Below are 19,298 nucleotides of genomic sequence, written 5' to 3' on the forward strand. Positions count from 1 at the left end.
TGTCGAACACCTCTTCCAATCTTCACACTTCTTGTCTCCCCTCTTTTCAGTTGCACTCTAAACTTTCTGATCCATGTACAATTTACTAATCAATCTTCTTTCACGCCAATCGATACCTGTTTCCTTTAGGATGTGCATTAATTTGGTCCAATTTACACAGTCAAATGATCTTCATCTTCATCTTCATTCTGCTATAATTCTCATCTTCCCAATTGCATCCCTGGTTCCTTTTCCTCTTCTAAATCCAAACTATCCTCTCCAAGGATATCCTCTATTTTCCTTTCAATTCTTCTTTTAAGTATCTTTGCTATTATCTTTGCTGTATGTGCAATAAGGCTTATTGTGCGATGGTCGCTGCATTTTGTAGCTTTTGTCTCTTTCTTTAAGGCAATCATTGTACGTGTAACTTCTGTAAAGTCCTTGGGCCACTCTCCAATTTCATATATGGTGTTCATTAGTTTTGTCAGTGTTTTCAAACCACCTTCTCCTAGTAACTTGAGCACATCTCCAGGTACATCATCATCTCCTGTAGCCTTTCCCTTTCTCGTCTGTATCTACTTCTTCTTCCGTTTCAACTTCTAATGTTTCTGGCCGATTAGGTCGATCATATAGCTCTGTAATACAATTTTCCCAAATTTTCAGCACTTGCCTCTGATCTACTGTTCTATTCCACTGGGAGTCTTCGATGCCAATATTTTGAATCCCATGGTTCTCTTTCCATCCTAGTTCTTTTGTCTTTATGTACATCAAATCATAACATCCTGTTCTTTGAAATTCTATAATCTCATTACATATCTTCTCAAGNCATTTTTTTATATTGTTCCACTGCACTTCAGCATTTCCGCTTTCACCTTTAATTGCACCGAGTTTCACTTCTAGGGTCTCCTGCACGCTTTGTCTTTGAGCATATAACTTCTCCAAATCCCATCTAGGTCTGCGCTTTTGAACTCTTATAATTTTCTTCAACCTGGTTTGGAACTTGGCAACCAGTAAGTTGTGGTCAGAGTCAATATCTGCCCCAGGCAGCGTCTTCACATCCTTCACACTGTTTCTGAATCGATGTTTCACAAGGATGTAGTCCAGCTGATGCCTCCTCCAATCCCCAGACGCCTTCCATGTGTAAATTCTTCTCTTTGGCTTCTTGAACCAAGCGTTGGTGACAATCAGTCCATTTCGTTCACAAAAATCAATGTCCTGACATAGATTTGAAATTAAATTGTTTTGTATTCAGATGACACAGTAATTATTTTCATGACAGAATATTGTGGCATGAAAGCTGAAAGCCAGAATAATGGAACAAGAACAACAATTAATCTGAGAATGGAGACAATAATACATAGTTCAAGGCAGAATTTTTCTGTGCTTAATTATGATATGAATGTGTGTACATGGTAAAGCTCATATCCCAGACCTTGGCATTAAATGGATGTGAGAGATCAGATTCATGCACCAGATACTCATCCATATTGAAACGTTTCAGTATTCACTGGATAAGAGGCCAGATAGGGCCCAGAGTCAGTCTGGAAGTGATGACAAAAAGAGAAATCCTTCCACATGCTGCCATATATTGAATATCATCTGCCTTACAGCCAGTCACTTTGCATGCTTGCATAATGGAATCATTTAAAATATGAACAATATAATATGTAACAAATGTCCCAGCATTGTAATCTGACAGATTTTCGGGTGATTTATAAATAAGTTGTTTTGTTTAGAATGCTGGAGCCGCTGTGCCTCACTGCCTCATAGCCAGTACTCTGCAGCATGCTGCGCCTTCAAGCAGCAAATATTTGTATTTGGGCCGCAAGTCTACATCTATCATCCAAGTTCTGATAACTGGTTCATTATGCCAGAAGCAGCACTTCCATCAAACATGTCTTTCAACTGTGCCATGCCACATGGTGAATGGATATATCTCACTGGTATGTTTTAATGGTTTTGCATTACACTGTTACAGTAGTTACCTACAACTATTTTGCATGAAAAATCATAATACATTGAGCCATCTTCCTTTGCAGTTACCAGACTGACTTAGCCCATCCCCATTAACTAAATCTGTACCTGGTGTTCTCAAATTATTTTCCTTCTGATAGGAAGAAGAAAGTAGTGTTTTATTTTTAAATAAATACACAAAGCACTGCAACCATTAGCTGTCATTTTCTGCATTTTCCATATTATAATCAAACAAATAATCCACCATTGATTCTTTTCTGCCAAATTATGGAACATTTTATGTCCACAAGAGGTTTGCAACTGTGAAGTGTTTGACCATATTAGTTGGGAGAGAACAGATTTGGATGGTTTGGGGATGAGAATTGAAAATAATGGTTCACACAGCTCTGAAAGAGTTTGGAAAGGGTAAGGTAAAAGGAAAGAAGTTATTTTTATGTGACTGAAGTGTCTTTTTACTTGTATTATATTAGTAAACCCAAGTTATTTTATGATCTGCTCTATGTAAACATTTAATTGCGTGAAGGTTATATAATGTAAGAACTTACACAGTTTTAATCCACCTGTCATAATTATTTTATTATGATAGTAAAGTAATGAATGTCATCAAGTAAGGTATATAATAGTTAGAAACTTCATTTATTGGATAAAGTTTATCTTGCATATTTAAGCTGCATAAAGCTGTCATCACAGGCATACATGTTAAAGAGAAGATTGTTTAGTGTACGTTAATTTCTAGCAGCAATATTTACATTGAAGTCCCTCTATAATTGGTGGTGTAGAGACAGCTCCTGCCTATGCATAAATTACCAATGGACTGCATAATTTTCTAGATATTCTGGCTTCTATTGCTGTTGCTCTCTTATATGTTGATTTCGTGCAGAACATGGTTGATAATTTATTATTGCTTCATTCAGTAAATAAAATTTCTGAGTACTGCATGTACTCATTATACTTCATTATCAATATCAGGTATAACAGCTAAATTGTCCCACATGAAATTATTTTATTGTCTCTTGATGACTGAATGAGATGAAAGTTTCTGTCTTATCTCTTCTCTTATTTTTTCAAGTGTGTCGCTTGTGTCCCTGACATCTCTTCTCTTTATTTGGGCCATCCATTGCCGTTTTGGGCAATCTCATCTTCTTCATTACCAAAGTCCAATCACTATGTCTTCATCCACTGGAAAGGGGAAGAAGGTCTTGGCCCTCTCACATCTCTTTCCTTTTGGCAGTTTGATTTGATTTCAGTTTTGGACTTCTAACTTAATTTATTTCCAAAGTCTGGCTCTATTATCCCCACTCAGACATCATCAATTAGGAAACTACTTGCTGGGGTGATGCACAGTGCTGCTACAGAAGGTGAGAATGCTAAACTGAAACTCTCTCAAAAAGATATGTAGGAAGCCAGTAGATCACTAATTGTATTCCAATTGAGAAATATATTGTCATGTGTTGGGTATGTAACGCGACAAATAACTTCACGCCATCTTGGATATAGTGAATTTATTGCACATTCGCTCTTACATTTACACAATTTACAATCTCACAACTACTGCCATCAGCAGTATCACAATACTTTTCCTGTAGTCATTTCCATTCACTCGATACAACTCAATAGCAATGGATTTCAGCTCACTCTGGCGAATGCTAGACTGCAACTGACTGGTTACTTCCTCTCACTGACGAATACTCCTGTTATGTAGCTTCCACACTAGTAACACAGAAAACAGTTACGTGATAGCTTTCACTGTTGCATGACGTCGTGTTTACTGATTGCCTAGCAACAGTCACTGCATGGACTCCCCTGTTGCATGATGCCATGTTTACAGAGGCGTTGCTGGGCAATGCTGCATAGCAACCAGTGCGCTTTGGCTCGGCTCAGCTAGGCACAGACAAACGCCAATTTTCTTACTGTTGCGTAACCTCGTTTCCACTGTTGCATAACTTGGCAACCGACCATTTATCAAGGGTCTGTCTTCATGGTAACTTGTTCCACCTCCCGTTGCCCAGCAACAGTTAGACATGTCTCAATATTTATCTGTTGAAGATAATTTGATTATACAGGGTGTTTCAAAAAGAGCTTTACAATTTTGAAAACTTATATAAATTTATACAGAGGACATACACAACGTTTTGAACTGTCATAATGTAGCAAAACACACCGAGTTTTACCTTGGATAGTTATGGTTCAATGTGACTTCCATTGGCAATGCAGCAGACGTCCCACCTGTAGTCAGTCTTGTCACATGCTATGTAGCATCTCTGGTGTCACTTATGCAACTGTGGCAGCAATTTGAGTTCGGAGCTCAATGACATTTGCAGGCAAAGGTGGTACGAACACTCGATCTTTAACGAATCCCCATAAGAAAAAATCCAGGGGAATAAGATCTGGGGAACGAGGTGGCCATGCTATCGGTGCCACTACCAATCCACCGACCTGGGAAACGGATGTTGAGGTACTCGCACACATCTCCAAGGTAATGAGGGGGTGCGCCATCTTGATGGAAGTGAATGCGTCCTTCTTGATAATCTTCATCTAACTGTGGAATGAGGAACTCTTGGAGCATGTCCAGATACACAATACCGGTAATGGTCATCTCCATGAAGAAGAAGGGGCCGTACACTCTTTCTTTGCTGAGGGCACAAAACATGTTCACCTTTGGGCTATCACGAACATGTTTCAGGGAGACACAGATTTTCGCTGCCCTAGATCCTGCAGTTGTGGGCATTGACCTTACCACTGACATGAAACGTGCTCTCATCACTGAAAATTACGGAGTCCAGAGACTTCTCATCATCTTGTATCCGATGATACATTTGCATACAGAATTCCTTATGAACCACCTTATCTGCATCCGTAAGGTGTTGAACGAGGGATAGTTTGTCCGCTTTTAAGTGTAAACGTTTTTGTAACATTCGCCACACAGTAACATTTGGAATACCAGTTTCCTGAGACGCACATCGCGTTGACTTTCATGGACTTCAGACGAAGCTCTCCCTAATCCGTTCCACTGTAGCGTCAGAAACACGTGGCCGACCAGGTGACTTGGCATGGTGCACAGAACATCCGGTATGAACAACATTCTTGTGCCAGGATTAAATTGTAAGCCTACTGGGAGATTCCTTGCGATACTGAGTGCGAAATTTCCATTGGACTTGTGTAGCAGACTTCGATTCTTGGAACCTAAACACACAACGAGCATGCTCTGCACCTGTGAAAGTAGCCATCTTGATTTCAACTGCGGGAGCGCTCGTGGTGGCGGTATTTGGGTACTACAGTACCACGTGCATGAAACTCAGTGTGTTTTGCTACATTATGGCAGTTCAAAACGTTGTGTATGTCCTCTGTATAAATTTATATAAGCTTTGAAAGTTTTAAAGCTCTTTTTGAAACACCCTGTATACTGAAGAATGTGTCTGAATACCTCCATTTCCACTTGCCAGTGTCATTCTGATATATGAAGGAAACTTACCTTGCATTCAAAAATCTTGCTGTTCTTTAAACTGATGGATGGCTGTTCCATAACACAGGTGGTTAGTCGCCGGCTTCATATCGAGGCAGCCAGGGTTTGATCCAAGATCAGGTCATGTGGGACTCATGGAAAAGTGGCACTGGAGCAGGTTTTCTCCTACCAGTACTCATTCCACACACTGCTCCGTATTCATTAATCATCCAATCATCAATGCTATATAAACTCTATACTGACAGCAGCATTCAATAACAGACTGAAAAGAATAAATAAACTGATGGGTTGTTAGCAACTCCTCCCCTCTTTCCATACTACAGTTTGGGGGGATGATCACTGCCTTTATCTCTGGTTCCATTTCAGAATTTCACCACCTAACTCGTTGACTGCTGGAAAACGAAAGACTAACTTACAACTCTCCCTACTTCTTTCTAAACAACTGGAGGAAAGGGAAATCACATGGTACGCGGGAATGATGGGATTGCATGAACTGTGGAAATAATGGCACAGATGCCTTGGGCGTGGGGGGGGGGGATACTGGGCCAGCCTACTCTTTTCTGAGCCATACGAATGTAAACACGGCTCAGTTGGCAGCAGTGACTGAACAATTTGTTGGCTGGTCCCTATCTTTGAAGGGTGCATAGCCTCCCACAGGTCAGACCTGCCCGTTTGTTTGTATACTTGATTTTGTGTGATTATTGTGGTCACTTGCCATTTTCTTTTGATCAGAAACATTTCCAAATGACCAGTAGAAAGCCCAGTGGCTAGGGGGATGGCCTAAAGAAAAAACTTTACATCGAATTTAAACATTGAGGTGAAATGCTTATGAATTAGAGAAATGTGCTTCCATAAAGTGAAGAGTTTGGATAAGTAAATTATAATTTAATTGTTATACTTTATCTTATATTTTAAGTACATGCTAGACCTAGGACCAGAAATCTTTGTTTCGATCTGGTCCCAAGCTTCATGGATAAGAGGTCCTGTATCTATACAGTAATTTTTCTCATGTAGTGAAATTTGTTCTTTTCAGGTACATACTCCACAGAACTTGTTCGATTTTCTCCACACTTCAGCATTACTGATATTGATGGCCAGACTTCAAGGTTTGAGCTTCTTGGCCACTTCTGTCACAACACATCCAACACTTGTCTTGTGCACAATGTCATCTACTCATTCTCCACTGATGAAAGTGATGCTATGTATGTAGAAGCATATTCGCTCACCTCAGGAACATTCAGTGTGTTGTGGAATGGTCATTCAAACACACAGGATGCTAATGGCATATCTGACTTCAGCCCAAAACATAGCATTGGTTGTTTTCCCTTGATAAAATATTAAATACCTGCAATTTCTATAACTGGTTGCAATATAAAATGAGAATATTATTTACAGCAGAAAATGATGGTATATTTTGTGACTTCTGTGCCTGTTTTCAATCTTCTGTGGAGTCACCAAACCTATGCTGCAGAATTTTATGTTCTTGTGGCATGTAAAGTGTAAACAGGACTCAGCATTCATTTGGTGATTGGATATCATGTTTTCTTTTATTTCTTAATGTAGAGCACCTAGAGTCAGCTATGTCTAGTCTTTAGTTGTTAGGATATGTATATACAATTTTATGGGAAATGTGTTTCAAACTGTGGGATCATATTATACACATAAAGTTGGGTGAAAAATGATATGTCAACATGTGTCTGATTGTCAACCATTTAATTTATAGGAGTATTGTAATTTTTGTACAATGTACTGTACTGTTAATCAGAGATGGGGCACTTACACTGTAGAACATTTACTATACAGACAACACACATGACAGAAGGTGTCATGAATGAATGAATGTATATGTATGCGCATGTGCATGTCACTTCCTGTGATTCCTTTTTCTTGTTGCCACCTATGTATAATTAAAATTCCTGTAGTAGTGTAATGGTAGATGTCATCCATAGTGGTACCATTGTTCACAGTAATGTCATGGTTGGCAGACATGTTGTTGCAGCATTTTTCACCCAAAACTGCATGTATAATATCATATTGTAGTTTGGCACATGTTTTGCAGAACATGGTATTTTTGTAAGGTAGATGTAGAGTGGATTTCTCAAAAATTTACAAACCAAAGGAATGTCAGTAATTTTTTCATGAGTTGAATAGCTTTGTCAGTAGAGTGACATGCTACAAATTGGACTATGGGGTTCCTTTCCTAGGCATGTTTTTATCTTCCGCACCTCATCCATACCAGCTCTGAAGCTCAACCACCTTCCCATGCAGTTAGTGCTGAGGACTGTCTGACTAGTCATGAAGCAGCCATAAGGCTAACCCCTCTCCCTCATCAAGTGCAGTGGTTAGGAGTGAGTACAGATTTACCTTCTTTGCCTCTGAACTCCTACATGGCATGGTGCGTAGGCACAGAACCAATTTATGTTAGATAATCAGAACACTTCGCTACTGTTTACAAAATACAAACATCTACAGCAAATTCAAGTCTTTCTAGTCTGCTGTGCCGTTACATACTTTGCTTCAAAGAATGGGGATTCATCCTTTGTTTCTGTGCTTGATAGCTTACTTTGCTGGTGGAAAGTGGTATGTCCTAGATCAGCTGTATGCCTTGAAGGAGATCTGATATTCTGATATTCTCAGGAGCATGTACTCCATCTCTCTCTCTGGAGGAGTATTATTCTGATCTGTATGGGGTTGTTTCAGCATTTACTGTGTTGTATTGTTGATTCTTTGCTCGTGTTGGTTTGAAGTAGCTGGTGTTGGTATATCATGTTTTTGACTGCTCTTGTTAACAGAATGTTCAAATTCAGGGTCTGGTGACTGTCTTAACCCTTCCATTATTTTCCTCTGCTCCCTGATACAAATCAGGACCCCCATGTTGAATTAATCACAGAGGCTCTGAGTCCACTTGTCAGCAGATGCATTCTTCGCTTGTATGTTGATTTGCCTTCAGTTTCAGAGTTTAGTCTTTGCAGAGGTTCTTGGGTCCATTGGTCAGCAGATGCCAGTACATCTTCCAACTGTGTCTTCATAGTCTATTCAAATATGGAGTTTTTCGCAGCTTCCATTTATGCCTGGCTGGCCCTCATTTGATCCTTGCAGTCCTTTAACATGGCCTCTGTCTTTTCTTGAGTGACAGTTATGATGGCCTTCATTTTTCCTGGCATCTCTAATTTCAGTTTTTGACTGATCTTCATTCCTTGCTTGGCAACTGTTAGTTGCTCCATGTCCCCCATGATCAGCTGTCAGATCAGTTCCAATCCAGCAGTCTACAGTTCAGTCCAGACCCGCTCTTCTGACAAGAGTTGTCATGGGTTAGTGATTATACACAGGATTCAAATTGATAACTGAATTTATTGTGATGTTTATTACTTTCAACTGTCAATATTTATAACAAGGACCCAGATTCTGATGACCTAAAAATATTTTTAAAATGACCAAAAAAATCCAGAAAGATGACCTATATAATGACCGTCAGGCCGCGCCATAGATCAAGCAGTTAGTCGCTGGCTTCCCACCACGGCGGCCCAGGTTCGATCCCAGGTCTGGTCAAGTGGGATTTGTGGTGACAAAGTGGCACTGGGGCGGGTATTCTCCGAGTACTTTGGTTGCCCTGCCAATCTTCATTCCACCAAATTCTCCATCATCATAATCACCTGGGGTAGATACAATAGGCCAATCAGTGGCCACTGTGCCAAGTGGACCCAGCTGAACNAGAGTGGGTGTCTGTGTAAAGGAAAAAGTCCAGGATGACCACGAGTCTCGAAGGAACAAGTGGCGAGAATCCGTGCTGCGTTTGAAAGGAGCCCGTGGAAGTCAACAAATCGAGCTAGCCGTGAGCTTGCGATCCCCCAATCCACTGTCTGGCGTGTGCCAACAGTACGTCTACATTTGAAACCATACAGACTGCAGCTCGTTCAGGCACTTACCAATGACGACGAAAGGAAGCGGATGGAATTTTGCGCTTCGATGCTGGAGATGATGGAAGACGAAACCTTCATTTCACGTTTAATTTTTAGTAATGAAGCGACTTTTCACTTGAGCACAAGTCACAAGTCAATCGTCACAGTGTGCGTATTTGGGGAACAGAGCACCCACATGAAACAGTTGAGTACGAAAGAGATTTCCCTAAGGAGAACATCTTCTGTGCTGTGTCTCAGGACAAGGTTTATGGTCCCTTTTTCTTAGAAGGAAACACCGTTACAGGACAAACCTATCTCGATATGCTCCAAAACTGGCTCTTCACTTCACTGCAAGCAGATTTGCATGACTTCATTTTTCAACAAGATGAAGCAATGCCTCATTGGCACCTGATGGTCCGAGCTTTTTAAAATGAAAAAAGTGCCCCAGCGATGGATTGGTTGGAAGGGGGCCCAAGACCTTGCCCTTTGTGCTATGCCTGTGAGATCCCCAGACTTCACCATGTGTTATTTCTTCTTGTGGGGATATGTAAAAGATCAAATTTATGTTTCACCGCTACCCACTAACCTCGATGACCTTGAACATCGAATAACAACAGTGATTAACTCAGTGCATCGTGATATGCTGATACGCGCCTGGGAGGACTTCTCTTATCTCATTGATGTTGCCCGTGCTGCGGGTGGTGGCCACATTGAACACTTGTAAGACAGGAAATAAAAGTTGATTGTGAGTAGAATACTTGTGACTTGGCTGGAGTTTTGTATTACTTTCTTTTAATAAAATATTGTGTAATAAAATCGGTTCATTCTTCTTGAATAACTCTGTATATCTGCGTTTTTTCTGTGTTTATGTTGTAGGTAGATGCCTGGCTATGAGCTGATCCCCCTTCCAAGGAGTCCTACTGATCTCCCCTAAGATTCACAATATCAGACTAATTCTGAATGGGAACAAGCCAGAGGGCGTAATATATCAAGAAGGAAAAGGAGAATAAGAAAATAAATAAAAATTCCGTTAAACAGGGAAAATGAAAAAAGGAAGTCACATACTGCTCTTTGAAACAACAACACGAAAAATTGTACAAATTTTGTATTTCAGTCAACTAAGTACACTTGTTTAATATTGGATTTCACATATGTAAGACAGTAAACATCTTCCTCTCTTATGAGAATAACTACCAACTTCATAGAATTCATATGTGTACCTTAGCTGACACTGTGTGCAGAAATGTGGTCTGCAGATCAAATGGGGAGGCATGCCAAGGTACCTCAGGGCTTTAGCAGACATTTCCAATAGATATACGTCTCTTACAATGCGGTATTTTTACACAGCCTGCATATTGTGCACGTGCATGTGAAAAACACAGGTATATAATAGGTAATTGTATATATTGTAATGGTGCCCCAATGTTCTGCATGGTCGTAAATGCATGATGCGACCAATAAATATTGTTTGAAATAAAGTTCTTATTGTCACAGTTACGGAACTACTATGAAGGTCCTAACTTATATATCATCGGTGCACTGAGGTCCTTCCGTCCCGAAACACATGATTATGTTACTTTCCAGAAGAAGAGTGCCATTCCGCACATTACTGTGAGCGTGGGAACCCACAATGATGATCTAGTGGTACTGTCTGTAGTGGTGGTCTCTGTAGTTGTAACCGATGTCCTTGTACTTGTTTCGGTAGTTGTAAAAGGTGGTGTGCTTGTAGTTGTTTCTGTAGTTGTAGATGGTGTTGTGCTTGTAGTTGTTTCTGTAGTTGTAGATGGTGTTGTTTCTGTAGTTGTAGTTATTTTGGTAATTGTAGTTGGTGTGCTTGTAGTTGTTTCTGTAGTTGTAGTTGTTTCAGTAATACTAGTTGGTGTCGTGCTTGTTTCAGTAGTTGTAATTGGTGTTGTGCTTGTAGTTGTGATTGGTGTTGTACTTGTAGTTGTTTCGGTAGTTGTACTTGGTGTTGTGCTTGTAGTTGTTTCTGTAGTTGTAGTTGATGGTGTGCTTGTGGTTGTTTCGGTAGTTGTAGTTGGGGTGGTTGTTTCTGTGGGTGTAGTTGTTTCGGTAGTTGTAGTTGGTGTAGTTTCTGTTGGTGTAGTTGTTTCGGTAGTTGTAGTTGGTGTGCTTGTGGTTGTTTCTGTAGTTGTAATTGGTGTGATTGTAGTTGTTTCTGTAGTTGTTGGTGTTGAGCTTGTTGTTTCTGTAGGTGTAGTTGTTTCGGTAGTTGTAGTTGGTGTTGTGCTTGTAGTTGTTTCTGTGGGTGTAGTTGTTTCGGTAGTTGTAGTTGTTTCTGTAGGTGTGGTTGTTTCGGTAGTTGTACTTGGTGTTGTTTCTGTAGGTGTAGTTTCAGTAGTTGTAGTTGGCGTTGTGCTTGTAGTTGTTTCTGTAGGTGTGGTTGTTTCGGTAGTTGTAGTTGGTGTTGTGGTTGTAGTTGTTTCTGTAGGTGTAGTTGTTTCAGTAGTTGTAGTTGGTGTTGTGCTTATGGTTGTTTCTGTGGGTGTAGTTTCGGTAGTTGTAGTTGGTGTTGTGGTTTCTGTAGGTGTAGTTTCGGTAGTTGTAGTTGGTGTTGTGATTGTAGTTGTTTCTGTAGGTGTAGTTGGTGTTGTGATTGTAGTTGTTTCTGTGGGTGTAGTTGTTTCGGTAGTTGTAGTTGATGTGATTGTAGTTGTTTCGGTAGTTATAGTTGGTGTTGTGCTTGTAGTTGTTTCTGTAGGTGTAGTTTCGGTAGTTGTAGTTGGCGTTGTGGTTGTAGTTTCGGTAGTTGTAGTTGGTGTTGTGATTGTAGTTGTTTCTGTAGGTGTAGTTGGTGTTGTGATTGTAGTTGTTTCTGTAGGTGTAGTTTCGGTAGTTGTAGTTGGTGTGATTGTAGTTGTTTCTGTAGGTGTAGCTGTTTCGGTAATTGTTAATGTGGGGCTTGCAGTTTCGGTAGTTGCAGCTGTTATGTCGCTTTCCCCATCTTCTGCGTGGATAGCAGCTCTGCTGTCACGACGCTTCCGGAGAGAAGTATGTCTAAGTTCAAGAGCATCTACAAAAAAAAAAGAAGTATCTATGAATAAAGCACAGTTCATAACCCATCACGCAATTATTGTTGTTGACATTGAGCTCCAAGTTCCATCCTCCTACGATGTGTTATGTGTACAGAGTACCAAGGTGGGATGAGGAAAATATATAATAGGGTGTTAATTTGGGCGCCAAGAGATATTTTTCCGATGTTACTGTCGTGTCGAGTCCTCTCTTTCCTCTGGTGCGTTATGGCTGCTCAGCACGCCAGTACAACTCTTGGCTGAATTAAAAGGCGTTTGAATTGGCAGTAAATCAGAAACGGGAGACTGCCCTAATTGTAACTGAACAGAGGAAGACTTCACTTGGTGAATAATTATTTACTTATTTCCTATTTTAAATTAAAATTGTTATTACCTACACTGGATACCGGGGTCTCTTTCCTCTGGGCGTAAAGCGGCCGGGGCGTGAAGCTGACCACTAACCCCCATCTAGTGCCGAAGTGGAGAATGTTGGAGCATACATCTTCATGACGTAGTGCTTAGTTAATCACAGGGACAGCTTTACCGTTTTACGTCAATACAAGTTATTTTCCGAATTCGGTCGATTTTTCTTGCACGGTTTCTCTTTATGTGACAGTTGTTTCAAAAGCTGTTCCCCCTTTTGCTGTGGTTCATCGACCACTATCTCACTATTCTTTTCTAATATAAAATATGTAAATCTCGTCTCAGTCCAGCTGAAACTGCTTTCTAATTGGTTAATGGTACACTGTGGGTGGACATGGGAACCTTGTGTAATCAAATCACCGCGGACCTCCAGTTATCTATTGTCACGCATATGACTATTGCTAGGGAACGGCCCTGTAAACACAGTTCCGGAGTTACCCTTTCAACAATAGGACATCCATTGCTAGGTAACGGGCAATTAAGCACACGTTCTAGAACAACAGAAGAAAAGTGTTCTCCGTAGGGTCCGTGCCAAGGAATTGTAGGAGAGCACAAAGGGATTTCTGAGGCTGGAAGTTTTAGGAGTACAACGGAGTACAATGGAGAACGAGAACCAGAATGGAGCCGGTCCTAGAGATTTGTGAAGTGGGTAGATTGGTGAAAGCACTGTGATTGGTTGTGAGTAGGAGACTCTGTAAAAGAAGGCGTTAATGAATCCAATCATCCAATCCAGAACCCGTTATCATTAGCTACGGAGCCATAAACACGTGACACTATATTCTCCATGCCAATATCTGGACACCTCATCCAACATCTCCGCCTTCCTACCGACAACAATAAAATGAATATTTCTTACTCCAAAGTAACAAACTTTTAGAATTTTGAAAGGCATCGTTGTATTTATAACATACAAGATGCTTATAACTGAAACTTTCTTTGTTCTCAAAGTGTGTTCTAAGTCTACTGTTTGTCACAAACAGCACAGAATTTTTTCTAAATCTACCAAGTGTGTTATGAACTTTCAGATATCCTTGGGATAAACTGAACAGAAGTGAGGCTGGTATTAATTTACAAATTAATAAATCTAAATTACATTGCATATGGATCATATAGATTGGACCGGCACAATTTATATCCAGTATTTTCAGTCCAACGCTATGTGTAGTATTACATCAACAAGGAAACATAAATGTCTCATAACTCGTTGCAGTAGATGGTCTTGGATCTTTCACCTAGACTTACACCAGGAGGTAAGGTCAAACAAAGGCAGTGCGGCCCTACTAGATTCATCATCATCATCATCATCATCACTGGCACGACAGTCCTTTGTGAGCCCTGGCGGCCTCCTACTAGATTACACCATGCAAATATGCACTGGAACAATAATTATGTAGTATATACTGTATATGTACTTGTACAGAGCGAAACAAGAAATTCGCACACACGCTTTCTATAGTGTGATACATTGCTGAGAAAACAGCCGACAGTATTATGCAGCATACGTCCTGTGACATTTAGTTTTCAAGATACGCGTCAACGTCACAGAGCGCAAACTATCAGATGGCCAAACCATGGACGCCTCCTAGTTACAATAAGTGTTTGAAACGGCCTCCATCCAATTCAAGGCAGATGACAGTGAGTCGCGCGCGCTCTCAGATGCCCCTTAACGTGTAGGCATCGACCGTTTTAATCTTGCCACAAAATGGGAGGGACTGCAGAAATGTGTTCTTTCACGTTTCCAGACAAGAAAAAGCCATCGGAGTTGTCGCGTGTTGGGTATGTCACGCAACAAGTAACTTCACGTGGGTCTCGGATTTAGCGTCCGTGACTTCTTCAGTATTCCCAGCCATCCCTAACATTTGAAGGCCGGCCACTCCATCCGCAAGCTGAAAACGCCTCCATATCATGGTGATAAGGAACTGACTTGTCAGGTACAGAGATAGTAAGCTGACATACAAACACATGTAGATTAGGACCAGTCCATATCCTATATATCTCATCATTATAAGCTTCAGTATTTACAGTATTTGGACAACGAATGACATATTCATCCATCTACCATTGAAAATAATAACAATTATTTGTTTGTCTTTCAGTAGCTTACTTGGCTAACCATATCTCTAGTGATTAGGTTTAGATTATATGAACGGCCAATAAGCGAAATTGTAAATGTGTCGGTCCATTTATCACATCAGGAACTATAAGTCATTCAGTTTAATTAGTTACTTATTTTGTTAGATCAGTGTCTCACTATCTATCTTGGGATGATTACCAGATTAAAAATTTTAAAATGGCTACTTCTGTTCCATAAAGAGACAAAGAAATCAAACTGGGAATTGTATTGGAAATATACTGATCGTCCAAATTTTCCGAGTTACTTTATTTTTATATTGTAATGAGAATTTTTATCATAAAATTAATCAGATTTCAGTGACTGCTTTAGCCGCGGTTATGAAGGCGCGGCAGCACGCGATGCCACAGTAGTGTGGCGAATCTTGGGCTGGACACGGGAGCAGTGGAAAGGCGTCCTTTCGCAGAAAGATTTCCTTCCGTCACACAGTCATTTAGTATATAAAAAGCGGTGAGCATACTCATTATTCGGATAACTGCGTGAATATTTAGGTAGTCGGACATGCATGCATTTGCGTCTTTTTCTGGATGTTTGGCCCTTCCGTTCCCTTCTTGTACATCCGGGTTCAGTTTCGGCTTGGGTTCCTGTCAGTTCCATTTGCAGCCGAAGGGGCTCCGCTGATAAAAATAGTATGGTACTTTGCGTTTGTTAAACCAAAGTTATTTACGTTTTAAAAAAGTGCAATTCAAATTTTCAGTTTTGCAGTCACCGTTATCTGTCCCTTGTGTATTGAAATGTGTGCGTCAGAGCGCAGTGACGTCACGTCTTGTTCGATGAATGTAACAAAATAGACAAATTTTTCCAAAACTAAGCTGTTTGCTATTCAGATACTCGGTCGTTTACAAGAATAAATTCTTACAGAAATTTGTGATCTCGGAACAACATTCTTAATTAAAATGTCTGCCTTGTCTTCAGCAAAGCGTCCATTAGGTGTGACTGTCGTTTCTCTGGCCGTTACAACAAGAGCGGGCAAGTGCACTCACGAAATGGGTTATTTGCGATACTGTACGTCTTAATCGCCTTGCTCTTCATTCACTGGACAGAGAGATTTGTTGTTGCAAGCCGCTGTCACGCCGGTCACGGCAGTCATCATCTACACCGACCTCTGAAGGCCCGACCAAATCCATGGAATTTGAGAAACTAATAATCGCTCATAAATTCATGAAATGTCCCGCCTCTTTTGGAACTTAATTGTTCGTTTCCTTGTCAAGAAGAATCTGTCGCTGAATCTTGTCCTGTGCAAGATAAATCTAATCTAAAATTTCACATCCTATTTTCTTAAATGGCCAGCCTAATATCATCCTCCTTCTATGTCAGCATCTGAAGAATTGCATTCACATTTTTCCGAACAGGACATTTCACATGCGTGCTACATATTTTGCCTATCTTATCTAATTGATTTCATCACCCTAACAATATGAGTGGCCTATTACAGTAGCTGCGCGATTTAAGGCATAAACTGTCTTCCCCCGTTCAAACATTGGGGTCGTGATTTCGAATACCGCTCGATGCATGGATGTCTGCCTTTATTCTGTGTTTCTGTTGTTCTCCATAGGTAGCGGCCTTGCGGCGGTCTCATGTCCCACCCAAGTAGTCGTGCCGACAGTCTGTATGATTAAGAAACTGTAAAACAGAATCAAGCCGGTTATGGTAGCCGAGCGGTCTAAGGCATGTACTGTCTTCGCTCGCTTGGAAACCGGGATCGTGGGTTCGAATCCCACTCAGGGCATGGATGTTTAATTTGTGTGTGTGTGTGCGTTTTTCTGTGTTTGTGTACAGGTAGAAGCCTGCGACGAGCTGATCACCCGCCCAAGGAGTCCTACCGAATGTGTAAGATCTAGAAAAACCAAAGTGAACGGAGAAGTTCATGGAGGTAGGCCTAGGCCCACTGGGGCTGTAGTGCCAAGGGAAAAAGAACAGAGTCAAAGGTTTATCATGGACCGTAGCGCCCACAGATTATTATGCAATTGTATTCACCCTGCTTTATATTTCGCGTCCCTCTATTCTAAGATAAGGCCACAAAGGCAAAATATTCTGAACATGGCAGCAAGCATTTCCCGAATTTATCTGTTAGTAACTTCTTTGTGAATATAAATTTGATGAATTACTGCCTTTCTAGAATATTTTAAATTTACCAGATATTCAAATTATTTATTATCTAACTTTATAATGCATTTTTCCTGCGTTATGGAGACGCAAATTACACCTATACTTCACCTTCTCCGTGCTGATTTCTTGACTTTCCTAGTGAATGAATAGGAACAGGACATCTATGCTCTCTTCTACGGTACATGTACTTTCGCCATTTAAACTGACCTATTCACCTAGAACTATATCTTGCATTTCTAGTTTTATTGGTTACATTGATTGTCTAGAGAATTTTTGAGAGAACAATAGTGATGAATCATCTTTCACACAATTCTGAATAAAAATGGCATTTGCCAGGGTTGCTTTCTTATACGAACTTCACTGTAGTTTAGGTTAAATCACAGTTTTATTCAGGCAAACTAGTTTTTTGTATGCATCAAATTCAACATAATTTTTGCATATTTCTTGAAAACTATTCTGCAGCCAACTTACTGTCTCACTATACTAATGTTTTTCAACAGCAGTCTTATGTGATTAACACTAATTACGAAATCAACACTTGGATAATATCCAATTTTACACTGATTTTCTTCAGTAATGTCAGTCTTGATAGGAGAATTGTGGATACATTTTCTGTGGAGCTAATAATAGGAATATTTATCGACAATCCAGTTTTTTAACATAATTTTGTAAATAATTATACGAACAGGCTCACTTCTCACTTTTCGAAATTGTTCCCTAATGCAAAGAAAATAAATAAGTTTATCTTAGACGACAATGAAATGTACAGATTTTAATTGTAGGAGACATTGCTAAAGTCTTAATCTTTTTATCACACGTGTATTTACCGGCAGTAACCCCTCGTTAACTTCGAGCACTACCGATCAAATTCCTATATCCCTTCAGCAAGAATTTTCTGTTCATATCTGATTTGGAAAACTGGTTATACGATGTGTCACTAATCTATTTCGAACGTATAGTTAGTTATAATTATTCGTGAAATTAATTTTCTGAAATAATATAATATACCAAATGAACAAATAGAGATCAAGGTAGTGTTGTTAAGGGCTTGTACTCAAAATTTACGCGGATGGAATCGATGTTTCTGTTATCGTCCCAATAAGTAGCAGAACATAAACGAAGAGTCATTCTTGCCGAGATATTCTGCAACAAGCGTGACTTAATGAGGCGTAACGTTTCCATCTGGGAGAATCCGGGTGCATATCTGTCTGAGTGATCTGGTATGCTTCCTGAATTGTCCATTTGTGCTCCAGTACACCGCCAGCATTTCCCACCTATCCAAACTCTACACTCACAATCAACCTCCATTTAAATCTCATTCTAAAGAGCTTCTCTTTTGAGAAATCACTGTTAAGTAGAGTGCCAAAGAAACCATTACCTTTTATTTCCTTGTGAGCAAAATGAAGTTGGGGCAGTAAATGAAATTGAATTAAGCAGTGAATATAATTGTTAGTGGGGACTCTACTGATCTCAGATTTGAGATCACTCGGCTTAGTTTTGTAGAGCCAGCGATTAGAATGATACACATGGCTTGATTGTGAAAGGCATGTTTTCCAGATATCAGTACCTCACCTGCTCATGCAAGTGTCTCCTGTTCAATCGGTATTACATTCTTAAATTCCGTCTTTAAAGAAATACGCGGAAGTGGAATGGAAGTACGAATGCCGTGATTACTTGAAATTGCAACTCCAGTTTGCACCTCACCATGTTGCACTTGGTCACAGTCTCCATTGCAGGTCTCGATGGACGCACGTCCTGTAGCCAGCGCCTTCTCAGTGACGGCAACCGCTAGCAGGGACAGGAGAATCAGTTCCATCCGCGCCATTGTGGGATCTGAACAGCACTGGAGGAGGGAACAACTCGGAAGGCCCTTATGTGTATCCTGTGTGGTTCTTCCATCGTATCGGGCAGTTTTCGTCATATCATTTTGTAGAAAGACATGTGACAGGTAATATCGAGTGTATTTCAAAGGTAGTGGATTATCATGATAAACTATTGTTATCGTAGTTCTAATCTTGTGATGTTATTTACAGTAGATAAGGAAGGGTGAGACGTCGGAGCCGGTGACTATAGCAGTGTTCCGCACACCGGTGTGCCGCGGCACACTGGTGTGCCGTCACAAGGTGAAAGGTGTGACACGAACTTTTACTTATCGTAAGAAATTAATTGTCGAATTTTATTCGTTTTATTTTATCCCAGTTACCGTGTTTCATATGCTTGTATTTTATTCTCAGCCACTGCACTAATTAAATAAGGTGATGCTTGTTTATTTTTATTGCATGCCGTGA

The 19,298-nt window shown here is 40.3% G+C and overlaps 2 protein-coding genes across 10 annotated transcripts in view; one reads left to right on the forward strand and one right to left on the reverse strand.

Moving 5' to 3' along the window:
• Positions 1-8,899, forward strand: part of LOC111868261 (kelch-like protein 30) — a 26,471-nt gene extending 17,572 nt beyond the window's left edge. For all 9 annotated transcript variants that reach the window (XM_023858751.2, XM_023858750.2, XM_033752988.1 and 6 more), the window contains exons 5-6: positions 1,716-1,922; positions 6,450-8,899. In XM_023858751.2, the coding sequence (XP_023714519.1) occupies positions 1,716-1,922; positions 6,450-6,757 (515 nt within the window). In that variant the 3' untranslated portion in view covers positions 6,758-8,899. The remainder of the gene's footprint in view (positions 1-1,715; positions 1,923-6,449) is intronic.
• Positions 8,900-10,162: 1,263 nt separating this feature from the next.
• LOC111868266 (mucin-2) lies at positions 10,163-19,046 on the reverse strand. The gene is made up of 2 exons (XM_023858760.1): positions 18,715-19,046; positions 10,163-12,349 (listed from the first exon to the last, which is right to left on the reverse strand). The coding sequence occupies exons 1-2, from the start codon at positions 18,929-18,931 to the stop codon at positions 10,884-10,886; spliced, it is 1,683 nt and encodes a 560-aa protein (XP_023714528.1). The 5' UTR covers positions 18,932-19,046; the 3' UTR covers positions 10,163-10,883.
• Between the last annotated feature and the right edge of the window lie 252 nt (positions 19,047-19,298).

Source organism: Cryptotermes secundus, unplaced genomic scaffold (genome assembly GCF_002891405.2).
Source record: "Cryptotermes secundus unplaced genomic scaffold, Csec_1.0 scaffold721, whole genome shotgun sequence".
Lineage (NCBI taxonomy): Eukaryota > Metazoa > Arthropoda > Insecta > Blattodea > Kalotermitidae > Cryptotermes > Cryptotermes secundus.

Coding starts and splice junctions, on each gene's coding strand:
- LOC111868266 (XM_023858760.1), bottom strand. CDS start 18,931: ATGACGAAAACTGCCCGATACGATGGAAGAACCACACAGGATACACAT. Junction 12,350..18,714: donor CTGTGACCAAGTGCAACATG/GTGAGGTGCAAA, acceptor TTTTTTTTGTAG/ATGCTCTTGAACTTAGACAT.